Here is a 26,426-nt window from a genome sequence, read left to right as displayed (position 1 = left end):
ACCTCCTACTCAGTTTTATAAATATTATATTCCTTATTCCAGTTGTCTGAGTCCATGCATTAGGTTTGATTTTCATTTTTAAACACTTCTGTCTGGGAATAACCTTTTTCCATTTGTATTCTGTGGACTCAATAAAAGGACATCTGGGACATACACAGGCACAAGAAAAAAGGTTATTTTTGAAACCCAAAGACTTAAGACAATATAATTTCACTGCTAGTACAGGGGACCAGATAAGTGATGTCATTGTTGTAGGGGTAATTTTAAGTGGAAGGATGTCAAAAGATTTTTCTCCTTTTGTTTTCCTTTGCACGTGAGAGGGCCCAGAAACAAGCGTCAAATAGGGTATTTGGGGATGGTCTGATGTTCACCATGAAAATTTTGATAAGAATCAGGGTGGGCCTGCTGGAGTAAGCAGAAGAGCTGTATCTTGTAAAGGCAGAAGCCGATCTCCAGAGAGATAGGTCTGAAATTTCACCCTGTGAAGCAGTTCTGGGTTCTCCTTGGCTTTCATCTCTACTTCCCAACAGAATCCCGGCTCTTGACAGGCAGATCAAGGAATAATAAAAAGGAAATTTATAATCTCTACTTTCCCATGTTTCTGTAGATCTGGACTGCTCAATAAATACTTTTGTGCCTTGTGGTAATTTATCTGAGACTTCTATTTCCAGGCACAGAACTGGAATCTATTCATTCATTCATTCATTCACCTAACAAATACTCTTGAACCCTATTACTATATGCTGGGTTCTATTTTCGGCACAGGGGCACAATGACAAACAAGATGGGAAAAGTCACTGCTTTCATTCTGGTTTAACAGAAAATAAACAAGTAAACAATTATCAAGGTCATTTCAAATGCCAAAAAAGTCCTCTTGGAAAATAAAAAAAAAAATGTAATGTGATTGGAGATTAAAAAATGACCAACTTAGGGAATCAGGGAAGAATTTTCTGTTGAAATGAAATTTAAACTGAAGCTTGCACAAGGAGAAAGAATCAGCCAAGTAAAGATCTGGAGGGATCAATGTTCCATGAAGAGGGACAGTGGATGCAAAATTCCTGACATAAAAACGAAGCAGGGCTTCCCTGGTGGCGCCGTGGTAGAGAGTCCGCCTGCCGATGCAGGGGACACGGGTTCATGCCCCGGTCCAGGAGGATCCCACATGCCGCGGAGCGGCTGGGCCCGTGAGCCATTGCCGCTGAGCCTGTGCTCTGCAACGGGAGAGGCCACAACAGTGAGAGGCCCGCGTACCGCAAAAAAAAAAAAAAATGTGTAATAAATTCAGCAGGTGAGGGCTTCCCTGGTGGCGCAGTGGTTGAGAGTCCGCCTGCCGATGCAGGGGACGCGGGTTCGTGACCCGGTCCGGGAAGATCCCACATGCCGTGGAGCGGCTGGGCCCGTGAGCCATGGCCGCTGAGCCTCCGCGTCCAGAGCCTGTGCTCCACAACGGGAGAGGCCACAACAGTGAGAGGCCCGCGTACCGTAAGTAAGTAAGTAAGTAAGTAAAGTAAGTAAATAAATAAATAAATCGAAGCAGTCGGATGGTAGTGAGTGGAAGGAAAGAGGGAAGGGGTGGGCTCAGAGTGAGTAGCAGCCAGATGTTGTAGGCCTGGTGGTCCACCAGGAGGAGTTTCAATTTTATTCTAACTGAAATGTAAATCCTGTCATCAGACGTAATGCTGAAAAGATCACTTTGGGCAGCGAAGTGACAGGATTTTATGGATGATTTCTACAAAACTTGGCCTGGGAGATGTCTATCAATAGGTGTATCAATATATTTAATGAAGTGTTTGCACGTGAGGTTCCTCTAAAATTAAAAAAAAAAAAGTCTATTAGTTATTTCTCACAGCTAATAGTGACCAATCTAGCCACACTGTTATTTTCCTACATGGGAAAATTTAAAACAGACAAGTATTAAGTACACTCACCAATGTGGTTCAACACCCCAATTTACTCTGTTAAAGAAACGCTGATAAAGAGTTTTGGAAGGCAACTCTGTAAAACTTTTTCCATCCTTTTCAAAACCCTTCTGCAACTACACAACTAAAACATCACTTAGGAAGCTGGGTATCAGAATAGAAGGGGATTACTGTTCTATCCCCCAAATGAGGGGAATATAGAATCACTTTCTAGAGTTTGTTTTTATACTTCTCCATCTGATCCATCGTTCACGGAACAACAGGGAACAATTTCTTCAGTTAATGAGGTGATCCTGTTGAGAGCAGTCCTAGCAATAATGAAAAATCGCATCTCCGGCAGAACACAGGGCAAAATAATTGTTTTTAGCGTCACTATCAACAGCCTGGTTCATAAGTTAGGGATTTCAGTTAACTTTCCTACTACTTGAAAGGCAGGTCAATTGAAAAAGCACCTCAGCTATTGGCCAAGGCAGTGAAACTGAGTTTTTCAATCTCATGGACTTCAGTTTGAATCCTAGCCCTGTCAGTTCCTTAACTAAGAGAGCTTGGTCAAACTAGATACTTCATTTCTCTAAGCATCAGTTTTCTAATCTGTGTAAGGGATTATAAATATGCACTTCCATATAGTTGTGGAAAGGATAAATGAGATTTATAAAGTGCTGGTACATTGAACGCAATCAGTAAGTGACAACCATATCAATATCATTATGATGCACATTATAAGTAAACTAAGACGACGGCTCTTAAGAGCAGTAGAGTTGACACAGCCTATTATTCAATAAAATCAGTAGGAAATCTGTTTGAATTTCAGGATTCCTAGTTATGACAGAGACAAGGAGCCCAGTTTTTCTGAAAAGCCACAAAAAATGGCTTTCTTTTAAGTACTGTGTACTCTTTCACCCTCTCCTTTTAAAGAGGTTTATTCCTGGCCTTTGTGGCTTCTGGCAAAGATACAAGGGCATGTTTCAGAAGCAGATTTCCAAGGCCAGAGAGCAACTTGATACTAAAATGATTTCTCAGCCAGAGGTGGTGCCACTTCTAAATGGGGTGTTTGGAAATAGGGCAGAAGAGGTGTTTTTGCTTCTCATCATGATTAGGGGGTTATTTGAGGCATTTGGTGAGTGAGGGCCAAGGGTACTAAATGTCCTGCAATGGGAGGAACAGTCTTGCCATGGAAGAATCGTCTGGAACAAAATGTACCTCCATTGATAACAACTTTCAAAATCACCTCCCATGGACTGACAGAAGGAGCACAGAACAACAGTGGGCTGCTCTTAAATAGCTGGTGAAATGCTTCTTATGCTAAGCCACGTCGTAACTGCCCAAAACATCTGTTTAAGAGATTATCCAGTTCAACTTCTATTCAGACGAGGAGAATCAGCCCCCAAAACGGGGAGTGATATTTTCAAGTTAAGGAAAGTGCTGAGACTCAAAGTTGGTTTCCATCCTCCTGTGAGTAAGGCTGACAATGTGCAGGTTTTGCACCGTCCAGCCCTGGGAGGCCCTGTTCACGGTTGTGTCTACCGTGGATCTGGATTGTTAATGTAACAATGTTGCGGCTGACGGTGGTTAAATGACTTGAGGAAGGAATGACTTTCCTAATTTTCACCAAGTCATCCTTTAGAAGAGAGATGGGGTTTGCCCATATTTTTCAGCTGATGTTCAACTGTTATAAAAGATGAGAGCCCATCCCAAGCGTCTTAAAAAGGAAAGTGAGCCTTCCTTGGTTTTATACACCAGCAAGTAATATCAAGTTATCCTTAAGTACATGGCTCTTAATTGTGCAATGTCTGAATACAGCCTGTTTGGTGGGTTTATATTTGGGAAATCTCAGGAACAACACCAGGAACTGTATGCAAATCTTCATTTCCCTAATAAACACCAACTAGATATTTCTAGTCTTTTAAATTTTCTTGTCATGCAATACGAATAATAGACAATAGTAAAAATGATGATTTTATGACTAAATTTTTAAAAGATAATGCAAACTGTTTTTCTGCCATAAGTAGTGTTTTAATAGAAAAGTTATCAAGCAAGTATGCCGATGTGAGAAACGTTAGAACTTCCAAGCATCACTAGCCAGGTTTAAATTCCTCAAAACCAAGTCTATGCCCTTACTAACTCGCAAACCCCCAGGATGTTAGAGTTAAAATAGATCATTTTTAGAATTCCCTCTTCTAACCCCTCTGTACCTGCAGACAGAGGAGCCAGAGCACAGAGCAATGAAGGGACTTGCCTCACATCACAAAGCTGGTGAAACAGCAAAGCGAGGGGCAGATCCCAGCTCTTAGGCTACAGCCCCGTCATTTTTATACGTATTGTCTAATGAATAGATTTGAATGAGGAGAGACAAGGAAATAATAGAAAAGGGCTTGATATGTTCATGGCTTAATTTGCAATTCAGTTATTGAATGAGGTAATGCTAATTATTTAGACTAGAAAATAACCTCTCCATTTGAAATGTTATCATTGATACCCATGAGAAAGTTAAAACAGAGATTTTCGCCCTTAAATAAAACAACTTCTAAATAGTGTCTTCTGTTGCAAGTGTGGGGTAAGCAAAGAGGTGTACCATACTTGGGCATCTCTACTCTAATGTAATTGGAGAGCTGTGCTAGAATGATGTAGTTGTTAATGTATGATAATCACTTTGTATTTGGCACAGAACCTACCATAAATGTAAATATTTAAAAGAGAAACATTGTTTCCCTCAAAAATGATGCCAACAGGAAAAAAGGAATAAACATCAAAAATTGAAGGGACACTACACATAAGAAGAAAATCACATTTTAAAGCAATGAAAGCTGATCACCACTTGCTTTCAGCCTCCAAGAGCCCACATGGAAAAAGGCTTGTTTCAAAATGAGACAGATGTGAGTTCATATACTGGCTCTTATACTAACTTGTGGATGCTGGTGGGCTCTTTCAATTTTATGCCTCGGCTCCTTCCTTACCAAGATAGAGCTATTATTAGCGGGATATCAAAAGTTCTGTTTGTAAGATTATTTTTTGTACCTTTTGAGTTTTATTAAGTTGAACTCAGGTCAATTTTGCTTCAGTTTCGCCACGTCTAACATAGTAAATCCGAGTTAGAAGCAATTAACGCCAGGGCCTTAAGTCATTATATTAGGTGGAAAGTGAATAAAATTAAAATTACATATGCAATTCCTTTAAACTAAAATATATATATGATACAGTAATTTTTACACTCTCTAGAGTTTGAGAACCATTGAGCCAGATTTAAGAGAGACATAAAAGGAAAGTCTTTATGTAGCTATCTTGGAATTAACTCTGTCTTTAGATTAGCTATCAAGTTTGTAGCCAAAAGGAAGATGGGTGGAGTTTCTTTTATGGTGTTCCTGCTTGCCTTCAAGGTTACTTATTATATTTCAATATGGAGCTGTGTCTATGGCCTTAATACATGGAGACAGATTTTATGATATTGTGAAGATTAAATAAAATAGATGATGAATTCATATCTCATATGGGGAGTAGTATATAAATTATGAATATGAATATGACATAACTCAATTCTAATTTATAAAAGCATTAAGTGTGTTCTGTAAAAGTCCTTGTTTTTAAATCATCAAGCTTTTGGTTAGTTTTAGAATATTTATCTATCTGAAGTACAATAGGCCACTTCAGAAGATCTGTCCTCACTTTTATGACCCTAGCATTAGAAGAATCTCTCTTCTCCATGGATTTTCCTCTCTCCTTGACCTGGCTGCTTGGTCTTTCATTTTGCCAGTGACCTTACACCAAGCCAACATATGTGACTTTTCTCATTCCAATTACATTTCTTCTGATGCAAATGTTCTCATTAAAAACCTCAAGGGCTATTCAAAATAAACATGACCAGATTTTTTTTTTTTCTTTTAGGTTGGTTCTTATCTAACCAGCCCATCAGGACTGCACTAATGATGTCAAAGGTCAGGTCTGTCAAAGACCCTCACAGTCATTTATTATAATTTACCACTCTTCTGAGGGTTTATTTATTGACAAGGGCTTAAGGAACTCCAAATAAATGAATACATAAATCCTAGGACATGACAACAAAAATTGAAAAGAACATTTGCTTATCACTGATGTCAGTTATCTAAATTGCCACGGTAATTTGTGCTCCAGCTTTCACAGGACAGTGGGCCATGCTTCACTAACTGATCCACAGCCCTGTTCCTAACATTGACAACCACACCCTTCTGAAAGTGAACAGCGGGGAATGGACATCTCAAATATAAAACCCTTATCTCGTGACCCACAGAAGGTGACGAATAAATGTCTGAAATTTAATCCAACAGTTGAGTAAAATCAAACCCACAGATCAGCTGCCCAAGCGTTTTCAGTGCAGTATTTTCTATTCCCATCAACGCTCCTTCAGAAAAAGGATAAATTATTAAATCCAAAGGCAGTGATAAATAAATCCATAGTATTAAAGACATCTGACAGAAAAAGTAAAGTGATGAAAAGTCCTGAAGTAAAGAGGCCAATTCCTAGCATACATCACCCTATCTGCTCGGTTTTTAGGCAAAAAGAAAACAAGCAAAAGCGCTGGCCTGCCCCTATGTGATCTTGAAGGAGTCCTAGCTTTGCTGCAGTTGTGAAAGGTGGTACCTTTCTTAATTCCCTCAGAGTTTACTTTGCATCCTGGAAGCTGAAGACTTTGCATTTGTCCTCTCACACCAATCTGTTTGGGGCTCCCTAGGTGTTCAGCAGGTTTCTGTGGGCTAAAGTTCCTAACCACATCCGTGCTTTCAAAATCAGGAAAATGTTTTACCAGAAAGGAAAAAATGAAAAAGTAAACCACACTCATTATACCGGAGACAGCAGAGCACTGTGTTGGACAGCCAGTCCACGGACAGAATATTTATTTCCCAGCTGGGACACTACGCATATCAAGGACTATACAAACACAGCTATGACATCAACTTCTTCCAAACTATAGATAAAAGCACTCACTGTCTGACACTCACAATTATGCTTTCCTATCAAACTGCTGTGTTGACAAGAATTTCACTGGAAACTGACTAACGCCTTCTCAAATGCCTACCATAGCCGTGATAAACACACCAGGCTAAAGTGAAGAGCAGCCTATTTGTAAAGTAAATTACTTCCTCACATTAAATGCACCTGGGATTCTGGGGGCCCTGGTATGCAGTGTGTCCAGACTACAATTCACACACAGAGTTCTGCCACTTCCTCTGTAAGTGAGAATTAATGGAAGAGCAGGGTGACATGTAAATTTTTTAATGAGTAGAAAGTGCTAAATTTGCAGACTGCATAACATTTTAATTTCCCAAAGTCAGGAAGTTCACTGATGCAGGCACAATTCTAGGCAGTTCTTGTTTGTAAATTGCAATTTCTAATTTGTCTACTGTGGCATAAACCCTCTTCGGCAAGAAGGAGTAATTCTAAATTCAGATTTGAACTCTTACATATCTCTATGTGAGACTCCAATCTTCAAATGGGATTAAAAGCCAAAGTCTGTAGGAATAGCTGCGGTAACGTAATAATCTACTTGAGTGTATTCGTAAGTATATACAATGTACCATTTCTGGACCAAACCACATATATAGTCCTTAGGTTGCTATTTTCAAAAGTAAGAGGCAAGCATGGATTAAACCATTATATGCCAACCATAACAGAGCAGATCTTACTACAAATTCATTATAAAGATTATAAAAGTTAAAAGTTATCAGGTCTTGGTAATACAATCGTATTTCAACATAAATGGTAAATATGCTTATTGGCTTAGCAGTTTGGGGGATTGTCTTAAGTGCTTTTTTTATTCTCTTGTACCTCTTTCTGTGTCTAGTGTGTCCGCTCTCTTTCTCCCCAAAACCATTTTATGCAAATCCTATTTCAAAACCATATGGCAAGAACTGGAGCTACTTTCATATAATCTTAGAGATGATATAAAGAAACCTAAATGGGTACACAGCACAAGAGACCTTCCATTACTGCCTTCTGAATAAGATACACTATTCTATAGTATTGTTAAGTAAAAAACGGTCTTATCTATTATTAATGTTAACTTTCTTGTATCCAAGATACCAGACATGTGTGCTTATTTTCAGTAGTGAAAAACACTCCAAGTCATTTACCCTTTCTTGTTCAATGCAATCCATATCTCTTAGCATACCTAAGAACTCCAATATTAAATTTTGTTTTCTAATTAGCAATGTGCTTATAAACCAATAATGCCCAACTTCTTTCTGGTATACTAAGTGACTCTTAACAGTTTTTAATTATCCTTTAACAATGTATTCTAGTGAAAAAACACCAATTCCTGAAAGTTCTTAATTTGAAAGTGGTGTCTCCAGTGTAAGTACTTTTCCAGACCACTGAGGATATACCCAGTGTAATATATACATGATCCATGTTATACTTCAATAACTAATGTGTTTGGACAGCTTAAAATTTTAGTGGAGCTTCTGAAATTGCTTAAACACCATGACCTTTTTTCACAAATGAAATTATATAGCATCACATAATGAATCCAATTTACTAAAGAGTTTAAGAATAAGTATGGTTGCAAGGACAGAGTGATATGTATATGATAAGCAACTAGGAAATAATGCAAAACTGTAATTCAGTTCCAAATCCCCATGTCTTCACAATTCTTTTGTATATGTACTTGGTTTACTGGCTATAAGTAACTCTTGCCACCAAGGATTTTATACAACTAGGATTTTATACAAGTATTTTATGCAATTACTTTTTATGTAACCTAATCTAAATCTAATCTAATTTGAATCAATGTGACCAAATTCCCAGGACAGATCAGTGATATTGCTACATCTCAAATAACGAAATGAGACTCCTGTTTCCAAGATCATGCAGTTGTTCTAGCCTAATCCTCAACACTCCTTTTTAAAAAGTCATTTACAATTATAAGCATAATGAAATACTAAATATAAAGAATATTGAGAATAGAAAGCATATTGAAAAAGAAAAAAGTTACCTGTAATCTCACTAGCATAAATAAATTTCATTCATCTTTTTCCTAAGCTTACTTTTATATAGTTATGACTGAATGCATACATAAATCCATATTCTGCTTTTCCATGTTAAACCACCATAAATATTTTAGTGGCTATATGATATTCCACCTTATGGAAATAGCATTTATTACTTAATCATTGCTCTAGTATTGGACTTTTGTGCTTTGCATTTTTTACAATAAACTACAAAGAATATGAACGTATTTGGCACATATATTTTAGGTATTCATGTTAATTACTTAAAACTTATTCACTGATACAGGATTCTTGGATCAAAGGAGAGGAATAATTTTAAAGCTCTTAACTCATATTGTCAAACTGCTTCCCCAAATAATCATAAAAATTTGTGTTCCCATTTGCAAAATACAAGAGATCCTACTTTAGTGCACATTTGCTAACATTTAGCATTATTATATCTTTAAAATATTGAATAATTTTGTAAATAAATAACCTCGAAGTCTTTTGGTTAAAAACTTCAGTTGGCATTGAGGAAATATCTGTATTTTTAAGATGTCTTACACAAAAAATTTGGTAAACAATTTAGAAAACTTTTAATTATCCAACAAAAAATTTAACATTCTAGGGGCTTCCCTGGTGGCACAGTGGTTGAGGGTCCACCTGCCGATGCAGGGGATGCGGGTTCGTGCCCCGGTCCGGGAAGATCCCACATGCCGCGGAGCCACTGGGCCCGTGAGCCATGGCCGCTGAGCCTGCGCGTCCAGAGCCTGTGCTCCGCAGCGGGAGAGGCCACAGCAGTGAGAGGCCCGCATTCCGCAAAAAAAATAAAAATAAAAAAAAAAAATAAACATTCTAAAAACTATAAAGTCTAAGAAAAAAAAGTATCTAAATTAAAACTATGAGCAAAACCAATCTCTAATATGTGTTACTTAGGCAAAATGGGAATTAAGAATGGCCCAATTAGATAGTCAAAGCCATTAATTGGACATTTTAAAATAAAGATAGAACTACACTGTAAGTTCCATTTCTTAACTTTCAATATTTCTCTATAATTGTGATTTAAGTATGTCTCTCATAAACAATGTAAAACTGGATTTTTCCTGTAATTTTGAATTTCCTTTAACAGGTAAATTTAATTCATTTACATTATTATCCTTGATATATGATAATCCCTAATATATACCATCTTATTTGTTTTTATTTAACTATACTTTTTCTTTCCTTTTTGCCCCTTTTCTGCCCTTAAAAATCTTATTTTGAATTTATATATTCAACCTTTATGTGTGTAGTCAGTCTTAACATTTTAATTGGGACACTTGAATCAGTAAAGCTTAACACAAGTAGTATTACTGTTCTTTTCCTGAACAACACACAAAAATTAGAACATTTTAACTTAGATTACACCTTCCCATATTCTGTGTTAATGCTGTCTATAGTTTAGTTCCATTTTATTTTATTTTTAACTGCCCCTTAACTGGTCCCTCAATTTTTTAAAGAATCGATTTTCATATTTTTAGTAGTTTATTCATTAAGAGTTTGTGAGTAGTAAGCTCTATCTTGATTATCTCAAAAACTTTAAATTTTGCTCTCTTGAATAATAAACGTGGGACTTTTTCATTCTATCTTCCATGTGTTTTAACCTACCTTTTATATAATCACTCATTCTATCTTTCCTCCTTGTATTCTGAAAAGTTTCATGAGATCTACATTCCAGTTTACCAATTTTCTCTTCAGCTTTATCTAAAGCTGTCTCTGATCTGATCTGATGTTTAATTTTCCATTGAGTTCTAACTTTCAATGGATCACATTCCATTTGATTTTTCCCCAAATCTGTCTGTCCTCTTTATAATATTCTTTTCTTTCATTTGTGCTTATATTCCTTTTAAAAATAGTTTGTCTTTTAATTTTTATTTATTTTATAGCCTCACTCAGATTGCTGTAGGAGTCCATGTTATTAAAGTACTAACTCACCTATTTATTATGTTGCCAACTCTCTCTTACAGCAGACTATTCCCTTGGGTGATATAAAACTTTATGTTGTAAATTCATTTTCAGGAGTGGGCTATCTTTATCATAGACCAATGCACTTGGGTTGTGAAAAGAACTCTAGAAAATGCCTTGCTGTTCACTTCCGCTGGTACCCCAGTTTTACTAACTTTATAAACTGCACATACTTTGCTTTTTGTTCCCTGTACTGTATCTTAGACTCCATACCCAGAACTGGGTGTCGGAGTGTGGTTTTATCACAGGTTTAAGTGAAGACTTCATTTTTCTCTTCTCTACCGTGAATTTTCCTGTAGCTTCGCTGGGCTGATGGGTAAAAAATTTCTAGTTATTTTTCATGGTGAGAGCAGCCATTTATGAGACCCAGTTTTATTCAAGTTTCTGGCTTTCAACTCTCAGCCTCAGAACTGAAAGCCTAAAGCCTAATCCCTAGGACTTACATCCATGTCTAATGCTCCTCTTGGTTATTCTGGTGTCCACTCGCAGAGTATACTTCTCTAGATTTGAGTTCCTACTTCATTTCTGCCACTTGAGGATTTCTCTTTCTTTTGAACTTGATATGCCCTCGCCCCCTCTCTCTCTCTCTCTCTCTCTCTTTCTCTCTCTCTCTCTCTCTCACACGCACACACACACACTCCAAATGTGTGTATGTCTTTTAAGTTTAAACATTTTATCCAATATTTCTACATATTTTGAGTCAAAGGTATTTATAATGAGAGAAATGGCTAAGGAAGAAATATGTCTGAATATTATTTTGAACAAATTAGTGAATAAACACTGAAGCAATATTTTCTATATATTTCACATTGTATTGCTCTTAAGTACCAATCTGACTTTTAAAATATACTACACTGTGTTATCTAGGTAACTCTGAATTCTACTGATGTCCATTATGAACTCCAAATTTCTCCTTCCTAGCAGTATATCTACATTTATATCCAAATCATTTGTAGACAATTTTGAGTAGATTCAGAGGTTGTACTGCCTCCCTAGTCCAATGGTAAGTAGGCTAGCTTTACTTTGAGATAAATAGCTCTTTATCAGTATTGCAATATTATCAGTGCATTGAAGACACTAATTTTCCTAAAGTACATAAACATTAAATGATAACTCCTAATTGTCAACTGCAAGTTTCTAGCTCTTTTCTACTCCCATTCTTTTTCTTAATGCAGACCATGTCCCTCTTACAAGCTTGGTACTTACACTATCAGAAAGCCTTTTGTCTTCCAAAATAAGGACCAAGAACATTATCATTTCTTTGCAAAACTTTGTCGGCAATACTATGCCAGAAACACCCAGCTTACTGGTAAACAGAAACTATAGCTTTCACTGTAAAATACTATAATTACTCAGTGCAACAGTATCTGAGGTTTTTATCACTGAGGAAATCAATAATAGCACAGACTAGAGCTCTCCTTTGCACTAGAGTAGATACAGCAGGGCAGATGAAAGAGTTTATTGACCTAGTAGAGACTGTTACTACAGCAAATCAGAATTATGAAAGGAAACAGCTTTTTAACTTATTAATTCAAACACCCAAATGTTCCAGGCTAATAGGAGACTCGATAAATAAACAAATAACACCTCTTGGAGCCTCATTTCCTTTCCTTACTTACACACACACCTCATGCCATCATTATTGGTAAACATCCAATCATTAGAAAAAATTCTATTAATGCTGTAAGAAATCAGCTAGATGCTAAGGGGATGCTATGTCATGAAAGTCTTAACTTGAATATTTCATGCTTGTATTTGACAAATGTCATAATTTATAATGTGTCATTTGTGTAAGGAATAAAAGGCCCAATGTTCCATCTTGCAGCAATGTACTCCTTGTTAAATATGTTGCTTTAGGAATTTTAAAATATGCACAATAGAAACAGTAGGCATTAAATCACCCAAAGTTGAAAAGTATAATATTGAGAAAGGGAGTGAGAGAAACTTCAAATATTGCTACTTTCAATCACATGAATCAATTTGCTCAGCACTACAAGAATACTAAATTATAAAAATGTTAAAAAATAACTTGTGTATGGTATGTTTTCATTTTAATCGTCAACTCAGACTAATACCAAGAGGAACAAACCCTGGATCTCTGGATAAATGGTTAGTAAAAGAGCTGTATTCTTTTCATTCTGTGTTTCTGGTACAAACTCAGATGCACAGCAGTCGTTCCCAAATCACAACCAGAAGCTATGCTTTACACCCAGCTGCAGTCTGTTCTCAAAGAATACCATGTACCGTGGACAGAAAAATAAGAGGCCCGCTGGATTTTTATTCTGTGTCAGCAATGTAATTACCTATTTGTATTTTAAGTAAGGTTCCTTTTTAAAGGTCCCTGTGTGTATAGACTCTGGAAAGTAAACAGAATTTCATAAATGTGCTGAAAATATCTTATTCTTAAATGACAAATACAAATATATTCCACAAGCAATCTGTAATGTGTTATAAGAAATGTCAACATTTGGCTGCCATTAGGTAAGATCCAAAGACAGCACACTGTTTGATCCATTCATCTGTTATAGGTGTGATTTCAGAACAATTCTTAGTACCTTAATTCATGGTCATAAAAGGGATGGTAAATTTTGTACGTCTAAGGGCTCCTCAATAGAGGAGTGAGAGTCTGCAAATATGCAAATCAAACCACCATCTCATTAAGAAAATCTAAGGAAAAAGGCCATGAAAAATGTGGAATATTTAGCTTATAGCACCTATTATATTCTTGAGCCAATCGTCTACACCCATTTTTAAAAATTTATGTTTTATAAACATTAGTCCCTTTAGATAAATGTTATAATTTCTAATACAAACCCAGCATCTTCAAGGTGTTGTGAAGATGTTCACACTAAACACTTGTAAACTGGTAAATCTACTTGCACAAATATTTCCTGTCCTTATACATATATTTTAAATTTCATGGACACTGGTTCAGTAACAGCCATGAATTAGAAATAAATAGCTTACTTTTTGGAAGTCATGTGACTCTATGAGGAGTTTAGGGTGCCCTTTTGTGCACTATAATAAAACTGAGTAGCACTTCCCTGCCCTGAAAAGAATGACAGCCCCTCCATGGAAACAACTAAATCCCTTTTTGCTCATGGAAAAGCAATACTGTGTGTGTCATCTGTTAACTGGATACAGTTATTTTTCATACTGGGTTCTGGGAGATTCATTTTTTTCAATTTTGACAGAGACCCACGATATTGGTATAGTACTGCATTTTTGTTTAAGAAATTTTTATTTTTTGATATTTCCTTTAAAGAAATCCAAATGGTTAAACCCCAGACCTCCCCAGTGTCTGTCGTTTGCTCAAATAGACTTACTCTGCATGCACAGACCATCCGTGCAGTTCTTGGATTGCAGGACGAGGCCGTCACAGTCCTTGCCTCCGTTCTTGGGGGCTGGTGCCGTGCACTCCCTCCTGCGCCAGTGCGTGCACTCGGTCCCACAAGTTGACCACTTGCTCCATGAGGTCCACCTGCCATCCACTGCCACACAAAAACCAGCATCGGGTCAAAGGGAGAAGGAACTTTTTGAGGGCAGAGAGGAGCAGAGCACAAGCAGAAACAACACAACACCAAACACTGAAGAAAATGCCCCCCACCCCACCCCGAGGAACACTGCATTCATTTTAACTGCTGAAGTAGTGCATGCTCTACATACATTGTGTGGGCTCTTCGAACTTCCCTTACAAGGTGTGTGACTATTTCTTCACTGACCAAGCAAATGGAAGCTTAATGGGACACACAGAAACCAAAGCTGTCACCAGGAGCTGCATAAAAGTAAATCCTGGTGGTTTTTCTATTAAAGGGGAAATGTCTGGATTTTGGATTGAAAATTAGGGAACCTCTTTTTGGATCCAAGATTCCTTCCTGCATAATGTAATGTGGGTAGTGCAAGTAAACCTCTGTGGGGTTCAGGAGAAGAGGCTGGTAGAGTGTGGAAGAAATCCATCCATCCATCCATCCATCCATGTACCTGCACCCCTCATCTACATCCTATACATTCTTTTTATTTTTTCATCCATGCTGCTTGATTCTAACATCTTCTGCAATGACTTCTTGAAAAGTCTATATTATTTTCCATTTATTATTTGATTTCATTCCATTATTTGATGATATATGTTGCTATTTTTATTTTAAAAATAATATTTAAGCACATTCCTTAATGTGAATTAATTCACATTCCTGAATTCCTGTGATTCAGTCATTTAGAATAGATTCACTTTCTTCTTAATTTTTGTGCTTGACTTGTTAGTAAACTTCAGTGATAAAGAGCTAAGAGATCTCTATTTTAAAAACACACAACTTAAATACTCTAGTACATTCTTTAAAGGTTCTTACATAAATAAGAGGAAAATACTAAAATAAGAGTTAAATTTTTAAAAATTTCCCTGAAATACATAAATAATCATCTAGGATTCAATGTAAGACAATCGCAAACATCATTTATTGAACATGCAATGTACATGTGTTATACCTACATATTGACAGAAATTAGATCAATTTTAATAATCTACATAGTTTGGGAAATCTGTGTGATTTCATATTCAAATTATTGTGTAACTATATGTATTATGCATAATATGTATAGAGATATAAATATGCCCACATGAAAAAATGATGAAAGTATTAATATTTCAATTGTACAGTTAGCTATATAAGCAACTCCCAGCTATCTGAAGAAAAGACATTTGCTTTGACCTAGACCATCCCAAAGTACGCACACACACATTTCTATTTCAACTAAATGCTCAGTGCATTTCTAACTGTGGGAGTCAGTATGCAGACAAAACATAGGAGCGTACAAGAGAAAATACTGAAATTCTTAGCCTAGCTAAGTGTCAAAGTTTGTTCCATAAATAAAGGCTCTCAAAGGGTTCAGTGTGGGATACTGTTTTGATATTCGGAAATGAAAACAGGAATATAAAATTTATATTACCGTTTTCTCTCCAGTTCACTTCTCCAACCCACCTCTGAGAAAATTCTACTAAAAGGATGAACCTGACATAAGTTAGGCACTATAAAGGGAAGTAAGTAGTCTTTGTATCTAAATAATGAAAGTGACAATATAATAGCTACCCCAATGGGATACAATAAATTTATGGGTTATTTCAAAATAATTTTAGCTTAATTTTTTAATATATTTTATAATTGGACATTTTAGTGGGTTTTGGTTTTGGCAAATATTAACTTCAATTTACCAAAGGATAAGAGCTTGGGACAACATGAGATAGCACAGAAAGATGTTCAGAGGCAAAGGGATGCAATCTTGCTATAGGTACCATTGCAAATAACTCAAAAATAGGTGACCAACATGTACAGATAATAGATGACTGCACTGTGTTTTCAAAATCCATTAGCTCATGTGTCAGAAAGCTTAGACTTCCTTTTAATTCATTTCAGATGTTTTATTTGCCTTTGCCCAGAAACTGACACCAAATATCAAGTACTTCACCTAAAACATTTTCTAAATTTCAGTTCCAATTAATTTCCACGGCTTTCTGGAGATCAAGGTTGTTATCTTAAATGTGTGGCTTTCAATGCTGCTCAAATGCCTTGAATTACAGATCCTGCAATCTTGGTTCCAACAGTTTTGTTGAGTAATAGAGAGGGATTATGTTTCTGTGTGTTTAATCTCTTGTTTTACACTATTTTGTATGTTAGGGTAATAAAGTTAAGTACTCTTTTGGGGGAAAAGACCTGAGGTCCCAGCAATGTAAGCACTGAATGGGATGATGGATTTAAATAATGTTTACCACACACTCCTGTGAAGAATAAAGCTTTGTGGGACTTCCCTGGTGGCGCAGTGGTTAAGAATCCGCCTGCCAGGGCAGGGGACACAGGTTCGAGCCCTGGTCCAGGAAGATCCCACATGCTGCGGAGCAACTAAGCCCGTGCACCACAACTACTGAGCCTGGGCTCTAGAGCCCATGAGCCACAACTACTGAGCCCGTGTGCTGCAACTACTGAAGCCCGCATGCCTAGAGCCTGTGCTCTGCAACAAGAGAAGCCACCGCAATGAGAAGCCTGAGCACCGCAAGGAAGAGTAGCCCCCGCTCCCTGCAACTAGAAAAAGCTTGTGAGCAGCAACGAAGACCCAACACAGCCAAAAAAAAAAAAAAAAAAAGACTAAAGATTTGTATATATACCCTAAAACTCATTTCTAGAATGGGAGGAGACATGTGGAAGGAGAGCGCTGCGTTGCTTACCTGGGCATAACGTGGTGCAGGCTATTTTCTGCACACTCTGCCCTTCACAGAAGGCACCACCATTGAGTGGGGCTGGGTTGGTGCAGGTCCTTGTGCGCTTCTGATACCCTCGTCCACAGCGGCTATTACACACAGACCACTCTGTCCAGGTAGACCAGCCACCGTTTACTGGAAAGAGATAAAAAATAAAATGTGAACTAAACATATGTGCGTACACACAAACCACACACAACACATAAAAGTTGTATCCCAAGTGACCATAAAAAAATCGAAAACTTCAAAGCTATAAGAGACCCTGGATATCATTTCACACGTATACACAATGGAATATTACTCAGGCATAAAAAGAAATGAAATTGAGTTATTTGTAGTGAGGTGGATGGACCTAGAGTCTGTCATACAGAGTGAAGTAAGTCAGAAAGAGAAAAACAAGTACCGTATGCCAACACACATATATGGAATCTAAAAAAAAAAAAAGGTTCTGAAGAACCTAGGGGCAGGACAGGAATAAAGACGCAGACATAGAGAATGGACTTGAGGATATGGGGAGGGGGAAGGGTACGCTGGGACGAAGTAAGAGAGTGGCATGGACATATATACACTACCAAATGTAAAATAGATAGCTAGTGGGAAGCAGCCACATAGGACAGGGAGATCAGCTCGGTGCTTTGTGACCACCTAGAGGGATGGGATAGGGAGGGTGGGAGGGAGACGCAAGACGGAGGAGATATGGGGATATATGTATATGTATAGCTGATTCATTTTGTTACACAGCAGAAACTAACACACCATTGTAAAGCAATTATATTCCAATAAAGGTGTTAATAAAATAAAATAAAATTGCATTGCAGAGCTGAAGAATCTAAGCACAGAGACAAATAAAATGAATTATCAACATCTATTTACCTATTCAGAAAATAGGACTGTGTTCTCCTTTCCTTAGCCAGTGTTGTTTTAAAAAACATCCTCTTACCTAGTAAAGCTCCAAAAATTACTTTTGGCAACTTATCTCAAATAATATATGTTTACATCCTTATACCAAGGCTGTGAGTGACTATGAAGCATGGGAACTGATAAAATCATTTAGCCTTTTCTTAATAACAGATGACTGATTATTTTTCTTTAGCATATGTAAACTTTATAACCTTTTAAGGACTTTTAGTTTCATTAATAAGTGAATCTAGTTTTTAAAGAAGTCTTGATAGCTGGATTTTTAACTAATTGAGTATCTATTTGGATGAATTAGCGATTAGTTGATGTAACTGAAATGGACACCTATTTTGTGTACAAAGGGTATTTACGGTGTTTGGTGGAGCTGTCAGTATAGGTGCGATGATAAAACCTACTCCCTGGGACTTCCCTGTTGGTGCAGTGGTTAAGAATCCACCTGCCAATGCAGGGGACATGGGTTCAAGCCCTGGTCCAGGAAGATCCCACATGCTGCGGAGCAACTAAGCCCGTGTGCCGCAACTACTGAGCCTGCCTCTGGAGTCCACGAGCCACAACTACTGAAGCTTGCGTGCCTAGGGCCGGTGCTCTGCAACAAGAGAAGCCACAGCAATGAGAAGCCCGTGCACCACAATGAAGAGTAGCCTGTGCACTGCAATGAAGAGTAGCCCCTGCTCACCACAGCTAGAGGAAGCCCATGCACAGCAACGAAGACCCAACACAGCCAATAAATAAAGAAATATATTTTTTAAAAAAAAACCTACTCCCTAACACTATGTTCACTACCTCTGTAGATCTTGCTCTAGAAAATACTCTGACATACTTTTGTATATCAATATATGAGTCTGTGAAATCATTTTAATTAAGCAATTTCTAACAAAAATTATTTGCTGGTGGTTAAAACATGGCACAACTAGTATATGTATCTGCTTCCTGATGGTAAAGAAGAGTGTTACTCAGATAACACAAACCTTACATGTGAACATCATATACCCATCATCTTCTCTAGAAACTTATGCAATAGACAATAATCATGAATGTGTTATACATACAGACATAGACTATTTTTCACTGGAGAGTTATTTTTTATATAAACTGAAATCAATTGTGATGTTCAATAATAGGAACATGGTAAACACGTATGTTCGTGAGATTGACTCCTAGGCAGCTATTGAAAATGACTCAGTATACATGCACCCTATGTTCATAGCAGCACTATTCACAATAGCCAAGACACGTAAACAACCTAAATGTCAATCGACAGGTGAATGGATAAAGAAGATGTACAGGGACTTCCCTGGTTGTCCAGTGGTAAAGAATCCTCCTTCCAATGCAGGGGACGTGGGTTCGATCCCTCATGGCGGAACTAAGACCTCACACGCTGCGGGACAGATAAGCCTGTGTGCTACAACTACTGAGCTTGTGCACCTCAATGAGAGAGCCCGCGTGCTGCAAACCACAGAGCGCACATGCTCTGGAGCCCGTACACAACTAGAGAGAGAAAAACCCACATGCTACAACTAGAGAGAAGCCTGCGCGTTGCAACAAAAGATCTCGCATGCCTCAAAAAAGATCCCGTATGCCGCAGCTAAGACCCGATGCAGCCAGAAAATAAATAAATAAAGGGGAAAAAAGGGCTAGCCATCACAGTCTTATTTAAAAAAAAGATGTGGTACATATACACCATGGAATACTACTTAGCCATAAAAAGGACAAAATAATGCCATGTGCAGCAACATGGATGTACCTAGAGATTATCATACTAAGTGAAGTGAGTCAGAAAGAGAAAGATAAGTACAATATTACTTACAGGTGGAACCTAAAATATGACACAAATGAACCCATCTATGAAACAGAAACAGAATAAGGGATATAGAGAAGAGACTTACGGTTGTCAAGGGGGAGGGGGGTGGGGGAAGGAGGGATTGGGAGTTTGGGATTAGCAGATGCAAACTATTATATAGAGAATGGATAAAAACAAGGTCCTACTGTATAGCACAGGGAACTATATTCAATATCCTGTGATAAACTGTAACGGAAAAGAATGTGTGTGTGTGTATATATATATATATATGTATGTATGTATAACTGAGTCACTTTGCTGTACAGCAGTAATTAACACAACAATGTAATTTAATTATACTTCAATTAAAAAATAAATTTAAAAAAATGATGCTGTAGAAGTCTATTTAATAATACATGGATATTGCAACATTATGCTTTAAGTAAAAAAATATATTTAGAATCCTTATTTTAAAATCCTATTTATGCTAAGAAAATTCCAGTAGTATACATATCAATCTTTTTTAAAGCTACCTCTGGATGACAAAATGACAGGATTATAGGTATTTTTTTCTTTGAACGTTTTTCTGTGTTTCCCAAATTTTCTATAATGTATATTTGCAATCTAAAAATGATGCTAACAAAATTAAATATATACAACAGACTCTAAAATGAAATACTGGTTACATATATATGTTTTTCTGTGGACTATTAGTGAGTCCAACCTATGAGCCTTGGACAACTTATTTTACGAGGCCATGAAAAGGACAAGCTGATGTTTGACAGGTAGAGTTGCATTTAGCATTCCAAAAAGCAATTTAATCCACTTAACTTCACAAAACTCCAAATGTCATGGAATTGTCAGTATAAATTGCTTACCAACACACTGGCAAGCCAATATCATAAACTTTTAGAGAAAAGACAGGTCTTGAAGATCCTAGGCTTATTCCCTCATTTTACAGAGAAGGAGATACAGGCTCCGAGCATTCTGTTTAAGTGACCAACTGAAGGTCAGTTGGTGATAGAACTAGGCCTAGAACATAAGACTCCTGACCCCTAGTCCCATGCTGTTTTCTAAACTCAAAATGCTTTAGTTGCTTGTGTTTGATTCTTCCTAAAGACAATGTTCAGCTTGTGCTTATGGATCCTGAAAGCATGCCACACATAGGAAAAGAGATCTGCATGTATATTAAACATCTATGTAACACATCTATTTAGAGTCTGCCTTCATTAGTTATTTATGACTGATACAAGCTGTGATGTGCCCCACTTCTCTTTTCCATTTCCAATGCTGTTAATTAAGTCGGTCAGAGAGTTTAGAAAAAGACAAAGTGGGAAACGTTTCATTGTGACTTAAGGAAATTTAACTTCAGAGTATTCAGAGGATTTTAAAAAAATATTATGCATCTGTCCTGTAATGAAAATGACAGTTTTAAAGCATCTCTACATTCAGCCTTTCGAACACATCACAGTGGTTTCTGTTCTCCTAACACCCTATAGTGTGAGGACACATCCAGCCAAATGGCACTACTTGCAGTAAGCAAGGGCCGTGAGCCACATACGCGTGGCTGTCCTTCCTTCGTAGTCATTTAGACAAATCTCCTGGAGGGTCATTTAACACTGAAGCGCCATGAAGAGCTTCCTTACATTCTAAGTGGTAGCCATGTCATTCCGGAGGTGGCAGAACCTCAAAATATTTCTCAGGGTCATTCAGTTTCCTCTGAGACAATAACTCATCAAGAATATGAAGACCTACTATGTATCTAACACTGTGAGAAATACATAAATTTACAGGGCTGTTCTCTTAGTCTACCAAGGAGCTTAAAAGCTTAGCTGGGGAGATGGAACTACTAGTGAAATGATGAGAAAACCACTGAGTGCCAAAGCAGACAGGCAGATAAAAGCATCACGTGCTACAGCGAAACTGGGGGCAGAATCGTTTAGTACTTCTGGAGAAATGATAGGCTTAGAGATGACACGGATTAGAAAGGGCCTGAGAGTGGAAGAGAAGCTTTCTGAAGAAGTCATCATGTTGAAACTTGCTACAGGGTTAGGATTAGGGCTGCTTGGCAATGGCAGCCCTTGTCTTCACTCTGGATGCCCCTGGTGGAGTGTAAAGCAAGTTCTAGGGAGTTAAAGTTGCTCTGATGTGTTCGGAGAGCATGTCAGCTCCAGTTTACCTGAGGTTTTGCAATCACACTCCTGAGGCCCACAGAAAGAGCAGCAGACTGCCTGAAGCATCTTCATCTTGGAATTCCCTCTAGATCTCTGTAGTCCAGGCTATGGAGAGCGGGAGGGCCTAGGGAAGCAGGGAACCGTCCTGGTACTTAGGTAGATTTCCTTCATTTTTCTATAAACTGACTGAGAAAGGACTAGGGATTTCTAAGTCTAGTTTTTCTATGAGTATCAGGAAGGCTGTTAAACCTCAACGTCCACATGAGAAGCTGGAAGAGAGCCGCCATGGGGATTGAAAAGGGGCCTCTTCACCTGGTATTTTAAGATTAAAATGAGAAACTGCAGTTTGACCTCAACTAGGTTGAGACCCCAAAAGCTCACTCACCATAGACTATGACAGTTGCGGTCGTGCTTTTCCTCTTGGCGACAATGTTTTTGGCAACACAAGTATAGTTTGCAGTATCCGAGAGGCGGGCCTGCTTGATGATGAGGTTGTGATCAATAGTAATATAAAAATTCCGATCTTCAACAGGATCAATGATATCTTCATTTTTCAACCATTCCACCTAAAGATGCACGAGAGAAACAGATAAATTCCCAGTATGGATCCCTTGATGGCTGTCTATCCTGACTTTTGTTTTGCAGTGTGGATAACATTGTTCCACGCCACGGACTTCTGCAAAGTGGAGAAAGTAACTTTCTGAGGTCACATTAAGTATCACTCACCTGCCAAACATGCTGATTCTGTCTGTACTACATTATTCTCAAATGTCAATGACCCGACTGGGAAATACAGTGTTCAAATTGTTTTCACTTTGCCCTCCAGGCAGGAATTGGGGATGTGCATTGCCAAGTTCAGAACCCAATCAAAAATAATAGGCTAAGCATTTCAAACTGAACTCAAACCTTTTGCTATTTGATTTGTTTACTCTTGGCAACTTACCTGCTGCTTTTCAGCAGAGAATATAAGGACTATTAAAAAAGCTCAAAAGGCATCTTAGACATCGTGTAGCTCTAATAAAACATTTGGATGATTTATGTGTAACATATGGATTAAATTCCCCTAAAAGTGCACTTACTTTAAAATATAGCAAACACATATTTAGAGATGTATCTAAGCCAAAATCTTGGGAGGAAAAAAAAAAAGGTTTTCTACTAACTCTCAATATAATCCAAATAGCATATAAGTCATAGTCAAATTTCTCTTTTTGTCTATCTCTAGCATCAAATCTTTGGCTTACGGTTTGCTTCCGGAGAACCTGACCTAAGACATAACTGTTCAAAACTACTGAACCATTTTTCCTGTGCAAATATCAGTTTAGCAACAGCAATGTTAGCCTTACAGAATGAAAGGAGGGAAATATATCTGTATAAGATGTCCTTATGAAGGATAAACTATTTCTTGTTCCATAAATTGCCTTTTTCCCCTATGCACAGGTTTTTCCATAAAGCAAAACAACATTGATATTTACCACACTTAAACTTTCCTTTTACATTAGTGTGGATACCCATACAAGTAACCTTTAGTGGTAGGGAGTCAATAGTATTGCCATTTTCAAAATCTTAAGGAGCTTCCCTTGCACCACAAGAGGTCTGGAAATTAATCTCTAAATCTGTCAGTGGGCTGGATGTTACACAGATCTAAATTACATCTAACACAGGGACTCTAAAACAATGATTCCCTAATCCTTAAAAGAGAGGACAAAATTTAAAGGGAAAAACAAAATACAATCATCTTAAAATAAACGTATGAGGATGTAGACAAGAGTGACTATTTGTAAAGACGTAAATTTTGAAATAGCTAAACGGTGTTGACATTTACACTAATGGAAGTGAGAAACTGTGAAATCCATCTAAAATAGTGGAGTTTTAAAACATGCATTTTGTTTTCAATAAAGACAGCACATTCGGTCCTGTGCTTGGATATATTTGATGAGAGATGCACACTCACTTGACCTGGATTTTCTCAAACTTCGGCCCTGCATGTGCGGTAATATGATCTTGCTACAAGTGCAAGAGGAAAGGGAACAAGATTCAGACTATTAGAAAACTGCTTGATGATAATTGAAAGCTGACGTTAATATCTTCTGAAGCTAATCTTTACACAGATTATCTTTGCCGTTTGAAAGAAAGCTTTCCACTTACAGAAGGTCCTGTGGCTCCCCTGATTTGTTCTTAGATCCCATGTGGGGGGTGGGTGGGGGGGCACACGCGTGGGCATGCGCAATTTTCTTTCAAGGACCCATACCTTCTACTTTGCTTTGAAGGATGGCCCTCAGGCTCCTAGATGTTTTGCTTCGAAGTACCTAGGGGTTCACAGCTCCCCCCACCACCACTTTCTCCTTTGCTGTGACCTCACAGGTATGGAAACAAGCCCTGTGTCCAATCAGGTTGGAACCTGAATTGTTACTCTCCAGAGCTGCCTCCTTGAGACATCTTCTAAAAGTATACTTTCTGGGCTCCTTCTTTTCTCTCCTGCTTGCTCCACCCACTTACAGGACTCTCCTGGGAGCACTTCTATAACAAACCATTTGCATTCAAACCTCTGCCTCGTGGTTTACTTCTGGAGAGCCTGATCTAAGTCAGGACTGTTCGAAACTATGGTTTCTTCTATGTACATAATAGTTAACAACAGTAATGCTATACTGATTGTAAATGACACAAAGAGATCCCAAGGGATACTGCAAACCACCTGTTTATTTGAAAAGTTTATTATGTGGAAGAAAAAAGGATTCTGCACTGCTGGCAAAACATTTAAAAAGACTTGTGTGATTACTGGGTATATATGATCTCTTTCTCATACGTGACTGTTATTTTCCTCAGGTGTCTCTCATCAACATCGGAGCAGTGATTATGACCTGAGATATGAGGACCCCTAGAAATGCTGAGGCAGTAACCCTGAACCCTGTGAGGGACGTGGCCCTCCTCCCCTAATTCTGGCTTTCACCCAGGGAAACTCTGCTTCGATTTATTCTCTACACTGGGCTTGCCTGTATGTCTTTGTTTGAAGAAACAATGACATCTACAGAGAGAAAAGAGCTGTAGGAATGAAGAAAGGACCCAAGGACTTGGGCTTTTAGCAAGATGACCCCCTCCCAGTTCCCTATGCCCCAGAACTCCCAGTCTTGTCACCAAGTCCTGTTTTGAGACCTGGAGGAGCTCAGGAGGAGCTCAGGTCTGGACCACAGGTCATCACTCACCTCCTGCACTAGAATCACCACCTTGCTCAGCACATCTCCATCACCCACCCTCCAAAACTTTTGAAACCCTTCCTCACTACCTTGGAACACGGCACCAATATCTTCCAAAATTTCAACCTCTGTTCAGATTGTTTTCTTCACTTTTCTCTAACTAAATCCTAGCTCTTTCATGATGCTGCTGTTTCTTCTAGAGTCCTCTCAAGTGGGGATGTCTGATTTCCCACACCCAACGTACCACGAGGACTGGGGATTGTGTCCTCCTTGATCCACATTGTCTGCTCTACCTTCGCATCCTTGCAGTGAAACGTGGCTGTGCAAAGCCATGTTGCATGGTGTAATCTTACGTTCATGATGACAGAACTCAAGTGGGCCCTAAATTCTGCCAAAAGATGGTACGGTATTTCCAACGTCTATAAACTGTCCCACACTCCTAGACAGCTATTTCACACCTTCTCCTCTCTGCTTAAACACTACCTCCCCTGCTATCCTCGCTTTCGGCCAATGACCAAGGTTTCCATGTCACGGAGAAAACTGACAATCACCAGACATCTCCCAAAGCTCCCACTACCCACCTACCACCACTGTTCTGCACCCTCCCTCCTGTTACTAGGGCAGCTCTCTGCTCCTATGTGTCACCTCTCACTTGTAGTCTGCATTCCAATCCTGTTCTCTTATTCAAGGGCAAGCCCCAGGAATTCTCCTCTCTTACATCATGAATTTCCCACTACACAGAATCATTTCCACCAGCATACAGACACGTGGTTACTTTACACAACTTAAAAGAAAATCCCTCCCCACTCATTTCTGCCTTTAGTCACCCCCACGTTCCTTTGCTCACCTTAAAAGACACCTTGGAATACTTGTTTGTACATTCTCTCCAGTTCCTGTCCTCTTCATCTCTGCTGAATCCACTCTAATTCACACTGACCTCCAATGTTAGAACTGCTCTCTTTCCAAGGTACCAGTTACTTTGACTTTGTTAGATGGACTGGTGAGGTTTTAGTACTTGACTTAACTTTTGACCCCATCGGTTTCTCCCTCCTCCTTGCCCGCTTTCTCCAGACGGGGCACTTTCTTAGTTTTTGTCCCATCTCCTCCCATTCCCCCACAGCTTCCTTGGGTTTAGGTCTGTTCTTCCTGGGTAGCTCTGTCCTTGGACCTCTTCTTTTTTCTATTTCCCATCCATATTCACTTTCTTGGTGAGCTCATCCAGTCTCATGCGGATGAC

General features: G+C 38.4%; 1 protein-coding gene across 1 annotated transcript in view; it reads right to left on the bottom strand.

Moving 5' to 3' along the window:
• Nucleotides 1-26,426, bottom strand: part of UNC5C (unc-5 netrin receptor C) — a 162,213-nt gene that overhangs the window by 49,886 nt on the left and 85,901 nt on the right. Inside the window, exons 5-7 of the mRNA XM_089911279.1 lie at nucleotides 22,384-22,564; nucleotides 17,094-17,261; nucleotides 14,206-14,370 (exon numbers count right to left, since the gene is read on the bottom strand). Coding sequence (XP_089767405.1) covers nucleotides 14,206-14,370; nucleotides 17,094-17,261; nucleotides 22,384-22,564 — 514 coding nt within the window. The remainder of the gene's footprint in view (nucleotides 1-14,205; nucleotides 14,371-17,093; nucleotides 17,262-22,383; nucleotides 22,565-26,426) is intronic.

Source organism: Delphinapterus leucas, chromosome 5, assembly GCF_059928025.1.
Source record: "Delphinapterus leucas isolate spDelLeu-1000000601 "Yukka" chromosome 5, BTC_Dleu_Yukka2, whole genome shotgun sequence".
NCBI lineage: Eukaryota > Metazoa > Chordata > Mammalia > Artiodactyla > Monodontidae > Delphinapterus > Delphinapterus leucas.
Note: the sequence above shows the minus strand (reverse complement) of the source record. Positions and strands in the feature narration are given on the sequence as shown.